The 9,721-nt window shown below is 39.6% G+C and overlaps 1 protein-coding gene across 1 annotated transcript; it reads right to left on the reverse strand.

Annotated features, from left to right (window-relative positions):
- Positions 1-232: 232 nt before the first annotated feature.
- Positions 233-1,309, reverse strand: LOC138053920 (uncharacterized). The gene has a single exon (XM_068900450.1). It carries the CDS (start codon positions 1,307-1,309, stop codon positions 233-235), a length of 1,077 nt encoding a protein of 358 aa, XP_068756551.1.
- Between the last annotated feature and the right edge of the window lie 8,412 nt (positions 1,310-9,721).

Raw genomic sequence — 9,721 nt, forward strand, 5'->3', positions numbered from 1 at the left:
AACGCGTAATTAATGTTACAGTCACTGGAAACGGAGCGGACGAAACCGCCTCACAAAAGGTCAGATAATTTCTTATGTGAGAGTTCAAATTTCGCCGGGTTGAATCTGCATTTGCTCTCTCAATCAAGTCGCGTCCGAGAGAATCCAATGCCCGAAGATCTGGTGATGGTTGAACTTGCCTGCGGCGATCTGCAACAAAAGGCACAAAGCACCCATGAAGGAAGGTCAAAGGCTAAATCCGCGCTGTCGATGGATAACATGTGAAAACAAAGATTACGCTGAGAAGCAAGTTCATATAACTTTCTTTGAAACGTAGAATTGGCGTCCCAGCAACTGAGGCAATCGTCAAAGACATTGTGGACCCCCGGAATATGGGAGACATGTAAGTCCAAATCATAACGAGCGGATGTGAGCCAAAGTTGTCTTCACATTCGTCAAAACACGTAGCACCGCCTCGATGTAAAGAAGAATCACAGGTAAATAACACGTCATGGAAGTCATGCGGGCGTAACGCAATCATGGCAGAGCCATTGAAGTGTGGTAAAAAGGTCAACCACCAGTCAATGTCAGATAACATATCACTGGTCACTGGATAATGTGACGTCTCAGAAGGCAAACTGTGCAAGCGGTTTAAAAGGCGGGACATAAATATCCGGCCTGGCCGGACGCAAGCTGTAACAAATGACAGTTTTCCTAGTAACGATTGCAATTGATGCCGTGTAAAGGTTGAGATTTGTGTCCACTGCAATAATTCTATTTTGAGATCTGATAAGCGATCCGCCGGAACTTCAAAGAGCATCTTCTCGGTGTCCACCAAAATCCCAAGGCATATCATTCTCGTAGAAGGAAAACAGTCTTTTTCGGGAGATTTTTGTAGGCTTAGTTCATCAAATAGATCTTGAAGACGTGCAAAGGCGAAATGAGAATCTGCGGGGTGTTTGGCTCCGTAAAAATCATCTAAGTAGACGTCGGCAGTATAACCTTCCTCAGTAAAAACATGAATTACTACCCGAGTAGTTTGCTGACACACTAACGCTGATGAACGCAGACCGAATGGGCATCTAGTATCGAAATACAAAAGACCATCCCACATAAAACCGAGATATTTATAATCTTTGGGGTCAATTGGGAATTGTCGGTATTCACGCTTTAGATCTTTCTTGTAAACGTAACAACCTGAGCCTTTGCTGATAATGAACTCACGCAGTCTGTCTGTGCCTGGAAGACGAAGTTGAAATGCATTGTCCAAATAATGAGTTTTCAGAATACCGCTATTGACAGAGGCTGCATGCAGGAAACTAAGATCCATCACGACCCGGCACTTAGTAGAACCACGTTTGTAGACTGTCTGTAAAGGGGCCAACCGAATTGTAGGAAATCAACAACGACGTGGTCGACATAATCTGTCAAATGTCTCCAAACAGAACTGTTCAGTTGCGAAGAGATGGGTATTTTGGCTCCGTAGGCATTGGGTTGTGGAGACTTGAGGCAAGAATATAAGCCACAACCGCACGCGATGAATTGGCTGAGAAAAATGCATGTTGGGATAACACATTTTGTTCAATTTTCGTGTCGGTGTCCGAGTCCGTGTCACAATCCGTACATACTGTTAAGCCAATAGTCTGACTGTTCAGTCACTGCTGGTTGGGAATTGGCATTTTCCGCTTGGGACAGTGTAACATAGGGTGCTCGTTTGACTTGTAAACCCGGCACAAATGATGTGAGGCGTAGTTACCAGCAGTGGAATCACAAGAACAAGAACCCTTGTAATTCCACGCTTGGCAACCTTTAGCCGTGAGTTCATGTGAAGAAGATCCAAAAGAAGACAAAGAAGAAGCAGATGAATTCAGATTCTTGGAAGTGGTCGAGCGTAAATCCGAATGCTTGAAAAATGTGGATGCCATGTCACGAATTTCAGCAATGCGATCCCAATCCAATCTATGCAGTTCGACTTGCCTTGCCAAATAGGAATAGAAACCTCGAACGCTTGCCCATGTGTAACTAATGGCTTTGGCCATAAGAACTTCTAGTATGGCGACCATGTGCGCGTTCGATGCCGTGTCATAGGTTCGAATCATCGCCAAATAGCCGGCCACAAAAGATGGAAAATCTAAAGAATTGAACTCAGGATTTATTGACGTATCTGGCACAAAGTCCTGCGGCCAGTCGATGGTCTTTTTCTTTGTGTCAGACTTTCCAGTCGCACATGGCGCTGCCGATGCAGCTGGGGGCGTTGCAGGTCCGAGAGCTTGGCGTAAACGGAGCACTTCCAGTTCTAACGCCAACTTTTCTTTTTCCTGCTTAAGCAGTTCTAATTCTTTATCCAGAAGTTTTTGTCTTTTTTCTGAAGGCGAAGGATGCCCGAGGACAGACCCAAGGGCTGGTTCATCGTCGCAGAATTGAGCGTAATGCTCGAATAGCTGAGGTTGCTGCAACGGTGGAAATGCGTAATCCTCCAGTTGGGGTTTGTCCCGGGATTTCTGCTTGGATTTTTGCAACATGACTGAGAGTAGGAAACAACTAAACGCTAGAGGTTGACTATAAAAGTTGAGAGGGCGTTTGTTCCCGGAATGAGATCGAAGATAATGAAGCAATGTCTTGCTCGAAGCTAACGTAGAGCGATCTGAAAGCCGATACACTAAACCGGTAGAAAGGCTTGCCTGAAAGGGGCGTGTTCTCAAATGGCAATTATCAATCATCACCCATGGTGATCCTTGTACAACTTTCGTACTTGGCCTCAAAATGGCAACGTGTGACCGTTCATACAAGGAATACAGTGTTTTCCTAAGAGGTTAATTTGGAGAAAAACGCAGGAATATTTTGACAGAGGGTGACTGAGGCCAACAGTATAGGAGCAGTCGTGGCTCAGTTGGCTAGTGCGCGGCTTTCGGAGCGAGAGGTCCCCGGTTCAATCCTCGGTGACTTAAATGTCTGTTTCGACTTTCCTCTGATCCGTGTAGCTATAGCTTAAAATCCCCTTAAAACAGAGCACTGACAGAGACAGACAGTAAAGAGCGCACCGTCGGCTTCCATTGATACCAGACTCGTAGCTGAAGGAACTACTGACGTTAAATAAAGTTACTTTATTTTACCTTTATAAAGGTACATTATACCTGCATTTATCTCGAGCGAAAGCAGGGTCGAGGAAACAATATTGCAAATAAAATACATACATAAACCACACTTTAATGAAGCCTTTGTTACTTACCAAAGGTGTATACGGGATCCTACCGGAGGCCTGGACAAGTTCAACGGCAGGTACTCAGAAATGAAAGCAAAGGAGACATACATGTAGGGACAGGAATGTTGGTGGCGGTTGTACTGGAAGTATCCAGAAAAACCATTAATTGGTAGGGTTGACGAGGTGTCTGGTGAAAAGCTGCATCTAACCTGGATGTATGGCCACTGGACTACAAACTGGTCCATATGTAAAAAACGGGAACGCCAAAGAATGGTTGAATGGACAAAACAAGTAGACAAATCTGCAGTGGTGTTGTTTGATTTCGAGTTAACGTCGTCTGGAAAGCTTCGACTGGCAACTGTGCGCGAGCTGAAAAGGGTTTACGGCCTTCAGCAAATCTTGGATTCAGAGTCAAAATTGTTACAATGGCAAACTGTAATTAGAGATCTTTAGGTCCAACTAAAACTTCGACTGCGACTACAATGTTAGGACACGAGGGGCTATTACTGAACTATAGCTTGTACCGTCGTGTCGGCGTTTAGTAGAATTTTAGATTGCCAATTGGCAACATGTAATGAAAGGGCTTGCTACGCAAAATGTTAAGCAAAAGACACAACAGGAAGCTTTAATTGCTCTTTTCATAAACAGAAGTAGAACTTACGCAGTTTTAGAAACAACAAAAAACAAAAATCTTTGTTTCCCACACAAACATTTCTCTCTTCTCTAATGCCATCTAAAAGGTCTAGCATGTCAAGTGTAAATGTACATTTTGAAGAGACTTCGTAGGCGTAGTCTCTATTGTCATTAGGGAGCTTACGAAACAACGACGCCCAGGGCAATGACGACGCTACAAAACAATAGACGCACATGCGTTTTACATCTTGGTACTTTTCTTTGCCGTAATCTCCTAAATGACAACGTAAAATGACCAAATTCAAGGTTCTGTTGAGGACGTTAGCACACGACGATGAAATTTCGATTCTCTCTCTACCCTTCCAACTCACTCATACCAGTTTAATTCCTAGACAGTTACTACAAATTTTTAATGCGTAACGACGTGAAATAGTTTCGTAGTGATATGAATACTGCGAACTTGTATTTTTAAATGAATCCTCGGAACCGTCGTCGTCCTCGTTTCGTAAGCTGCACACCTGCCAACTTTTTTTTACAGTACGCAAGTTAAACTTGAGTTCTCACCAAACATACCAAGATAAAACGTTCAAAGATTTTTAATGATTACCTCTATTTAAATGCGCTTTGTTCAACCGTGCCAACCCTTTGGTTTGTTACGCGCTCGGTACCGAAAGTCGAACTGTTCCCCAATCGCGTGGGGGTCATTGTGTGGTCAGTTAAGCCTGAACACCTGACTCGTCCCCAGTCACCTCTATTGGGACTGGTTGGCGAGAATTTCTGTCTGAAGCGCTCACGACACGACAAAAGAGACAAAAGAGGATGATCTCGTGAATTGAATCCAAGAAGCCGATGTGAATCATAGTGCACGAAACAATTGGGAACAATCTGAAGCAAACCGAGTCTATTCAACATTCACGCATGCATTGAATTCCAATGCTTATTTTTACGCGCCATCTGTTTTTCAGGTAAACTGATTCACATTGGTCGTAAACGTTGCATGTACATGTCGTGCAAAATCTGGCTGCATATCAAATATTTTGTTTACAGACCAAAGGCGCTAGTTGTTCAAAGGCCGGGAAACTATCAAGAGAATAAAGTAAAATTCACGTACGTTTCAAAATCATGAGCTTGATTCATGGGAAATTAGGCCTACATGGGAAAGTAATCTTACAGTAGCTTACTGAAATCTTTGCGCATATGGAAACTGTCTGATAGTAATTTATCCATCGTCAGATAAAGTTGTCTAGCTTTTGAACAACTGTGGATATGTACATGTAGTTGTATTTCACCATGTACTAAGCTGTTTGTGGATTACCTAGTATTTCAAATTTTAAAAAAAATTATGTGAAGCTTTCACTGACAAAGTTGATTTCCTCAATTAATAATAGTAATAATCATCATCATCACTTGGGGAGAGTTCAAATCAAATCAAATGTTGCTTTTTGAGATGTTTACTGACCAAATTGAATTTCGTAAATTTATGAGCTGTTTGGAGACCAATGATTATTTGAATTCATAAATTTATTAGCTGTTCACAAACCAAGTTGTTGTATTTCATAAATTTATGAGCTTATTGCTGATGAAGTTGAATTTCATAAATTTATGAGCTGATTGTAGACCAAGTTGAATGTCATAAATTTATGACCTGTTTGCTGACCAAGTTGAATTTCATAAACTTATGTAAAGTTTATAAGCTGTAAACAGACCAAGTTGAATGTCATTTATTTATAAGCAACCAAATTGTGTTTCGTAATTTTATGAGTTTTTTCATTAGCTAGCTGGTTTCATAAACTTATGAGTTGGTTGCTGAACTAGTTTTAATATTTCATAGGTTTATGATTTTCTTCCTGGCATATTGATGCATCATAGTCAGTGGGAGTCATAAAACTTTGTTTTTCAAGAAATAGTAACATTCAAAACTCTAAGAACCTTACATCCAATTTTTTTTGGGTTTAAAGCAGATGCTGTAAATTGAAGTTTATTCAAAAAGCCATTATTTGACATTGTTGAAGTAAAGATGATTGTGTTACTTCTCTGTTTCGTCAATTGTGGAAGGTTGAGTAATTTTAACAGGATATTGACAGGCAATAAACTTATTTTTCTTTGAGTGGGACATTTTAACCTTTATAAATGTGTAATTTCATCAAAACCTTAAAAATGTACAATTGTAGGATGAAACAAAAAAAAAAGGAAAAAAAATCCCTGTTTCATGCATTATGTTTTAAGCAAGAGTCAGACAAGTTTCAGTATTTTAAAATACCCTAAAGGTGGACATAACAAAAACCAAGAAGCATTTGTCAATGCTACAGAAATGCAGTTCTAGACATTTACTGCAGCTAAGATTAAGGCCATCTGATCACAATCAACAAAAATGTAACAAATTGGACTTAATATCAGAGCAACATTTTGGAGAAAGCCGAGGAGAGTGTGTCAAAAATTGGAAAATTCAGTGGGAGACAGAGTACCTTGATAAAATGACATTTTAGCAGAGAGTACATTTTTCGTGCACTGAGCTGATAAAATGTACCCTTTCGACCAAAGTGAAGGACAAATTTAAGTTTGTGCAGAATTGCTATTTGACATTTATACTTGTTATTGTTACTTGCAATTGTTGTTGAGATCACTTTGTGAGTATATACTAAAACAATTATTCTTTTCAATCTCGGTGAAAAGTGGCAGAATATTTACCTCGCTGCCACTATTCGCCTCGATTTCAAAGAATAATTGTTAAATATTTTGTATTGTGATCAAGGAATACCATTATCACATGGTTTACACAATTTAGCATAGTAGTGTGAGGGAAAGGTTGAGGGAATTGAGGATGGTGTATATCAGTATTTACGAAAAAGTAATTATAGGTAACGTTGGTGAGCGGAAGGGTAGTGAGGTATGAATACCTGAAAGAAGATGCTGAAAAAGGCAGCCGCGATGAAGGAAATCGTCCATTTAGTTACTTTTATTGAGTTAAATATGCAATTTTGTGGCTTTAATGCGAACGCAGTACTATTATAAAGCTACATTCTGGCCTCAATAATCCAAGTCTGAAATCAGAAGAATCACTTTCAGCATCAAGTGCTGCTGTGAAAAGTCAGAAATCAGTGACTGCTGTAGTTAGATATCGCATGTAGATGTAGATTTAGCCTTTCTTAAGGAATAAATGATTACACTATTTTTCGCCCTATTTGAAATTCTTGTGATTTACCAATTGAAAATGGAACTTACAGAAAAAAAAAGTACTTTGTGATCTATTATCTAAATACACCTCGTGGTCTATCTTGTTGCCTTTATGCAGGAAAAAATATGGGGCGAGGACGAAATTGACGATGTACTGGAAAAGCTGAGGTTTGAGGATGCTTTGAAAGAACTTTGTGAAAACCAAGAAAAAACTGTTGGAACATCAGAACGAGATTCAAAAGTCGCTAACCACCATAGAAGCTCTTAAACAAGAGACTTCAGAAGAGAAAACAAGCCCTGCAAGTTGTGACCTGGCCTTCGGTTCCAACCAGGCCAAGCTCAAGTGATTCAATGACCACATTGTCATGGGAAGATTCCACTGCCCCTTTAGTCAACCACGTGTCAACCCCTCCAGTTACTCCTTCATCGCAGATGGCACCTTAAAACCATTGAAGCTCCACTGGCGTCGAGGAAAATCCATCTTTCTCTGGTGTTGTTTATAACCAAAGTCCACCAAACGTTATGAGTAACGAGGACTCTCCCATGATTTCAGCAAATAGGGGGACGTCTCTGTTCCTCTGCGGGTAATCCTAATAACTCTAGTTCATCCAACCTGATGAATGAGGGGGTCCCCCCAGCAGAATATACGCATCCTTTACTTGCCACCTGCAATGGGCCAATTTTGTGCGATTTGATAAATTTGACTGCTGCTAATTCAACAAATTGCAGAACTTTTGTTAATGGATGGTATGTTTAAGGACCAGGAATTGGCCAGTTCTAGTTTGAGTGGGGGTGTTCAAAAGTATAAAGGAGTTAGATCTATTAAACAAGCTCGTCTCCCAGTAGAATGAAAAATATTTTGAAAGCAGCCAAACTACGTTACCCCACTGAATTTGCAAAGGTAGCAAATACTTCTGAGTTCAGAGGAGCCATCAATATGAAATGTCACAAAATAGTGTTTAAATCAGACACAAACTGATCCCTTTGCTGTTCTTGAGAGGGTACTGAAAAATGTGGGAGTACAATTTTAATGCCATTGTCCCATTCAATTTGTTCAAACCACATTTCCAGTGGCAAAAATGTGTGGCCTAGTCTAATAGCTAAATCCAGGGCCCTCTTTTCAAACGATTCTAGTTTGCCATTATTTTATAGCTTTTTGTGTGACAAAGTTGCTTTAACTTGACCCCTGAAAAGTGTTGAAAGGTGTCAACTATGTGTGTTACTACTGTGTATGTAAAGATTTTCTGCATTTTAAAATTAATTACTTTGCTATTAAAAGATGTGTGATTTACTTTTGAATTCTTGGCTTGGTAAGGTAAGTGCGTACTCGAGTTACGTACTTTCTTTTAGGTTGATCGTTGCATTGCGTGAGTGTGTGACAAGCTAAAATGTTGTCTGCATTGCAATTGGAAGTTGTTTGTTTTAGATTTGTGTTAGGTTCCTACATTTATTTATGAGAAGCCAGTTCAAGCACAAGCGCATGGAAAAGCATTTTTACTTGGCGATTTCTTGGGGAAGAAAGGAATGAGATAAGCATCACATAGTCATTTGCATTGACCCTTTATTGAGAACTGGCATCACCTAACACTTCAGATCTTCTAAAAATATCCGATTAATTGTCAATTCCCATGGTTCTTTCAGACATGATAAAATGAGCATATGAGGAGAAACAACAAGTATTGTAAACAAAGTAGCGCAGGAAGAAAAATGAAAACGAGATTGGTCAATAATTGTTATTTTAATATGCTTTATCTCTGAAATTTAATTTTTCTTAAAAAATTCATAAAACAAATCATCTCATAATTTCATAAAATAAAACTTGGCCCACAAGCAGCCCAAAAGTTTATGCAACTCATCTTGATTTTCAAACCAAGCATAAATTTACATGTATGAAATTCCACTTTGTCTGCAAACAGAACATACATTTCTTCGATAAATCACCAAACATTTGCAAACAGATCTTACATTTCCTCGATCAATCACTATTTTCATCAGTTGCTTTCACATATATATTGCGGGCTCGTTCTACAAAACTAGTAATCTGTGTGTTTTAATTTTCAGGAAAATAGGCGTTTAAAAATAGCCAATCTCTTTTCCTTTTATGTTTGTAAGAATCGTAAGCAGCTGCTTTATCACTAATATCAGGCATTTCTTCAGTTCTATGTGGAAAATATTGTAATTATGCAGAGGATTCGAAGTTTAGGGAATTACGCGGATCCGCATTGCCGCATCCTGTCAGATGCCCTGTTAAATAAACTACAATACACTTTAAGATGACACTTAGACGTTGTGTGTATCACCGCCTACATGTTGACCTTTAGCTTAACTCACCGTTTGAGCAAGTTAGGTCTAAGACCCACTGGCCTTCAAAGCTGAACTTCTTTATTATTGTAGCTGCTAGCTCCAGAGGAATCTTTCCTTCATGCCCACCTTTACAGGGAAAAACGTTTGAAGCGTTTGCATCCTGGAAGTTGCAACTTCCTGCAGTTACTTGTCCCTCTGCGACCCAATGGCCAATGAGGAGTGGTGTTAGGCTGTTCTGGAGGAGGTGCGCTATAAAACAATTTATGTTTTTTCAAGTTGTTGTTTGTTGTTTTAAAAAGATTTGATTTGCCACTTTCGTGCCAATTTTGGCCCGATCCGATGTTGAAAAGCCATTTAAAAAAAAAAAAAAACTCATATTTTTCCAAATCTTAAAACACCCTCTTTATTTTATAAACTATAAACACCTTG

Source organism: Montipora capricornis, chromosome 6 (assembly GCF_036669925.1).
Source record: "Montipora capricornis isolate CH-2021 chromosome 6, ASM3666992v2, whole genome shotgun sequence".
Lineage (NCBI taxonomy): Eukaryota > Metazoa > Cnidaria > Anthozoa > Scleractinia > Acroporidae > Montipora > Montipora capricornis.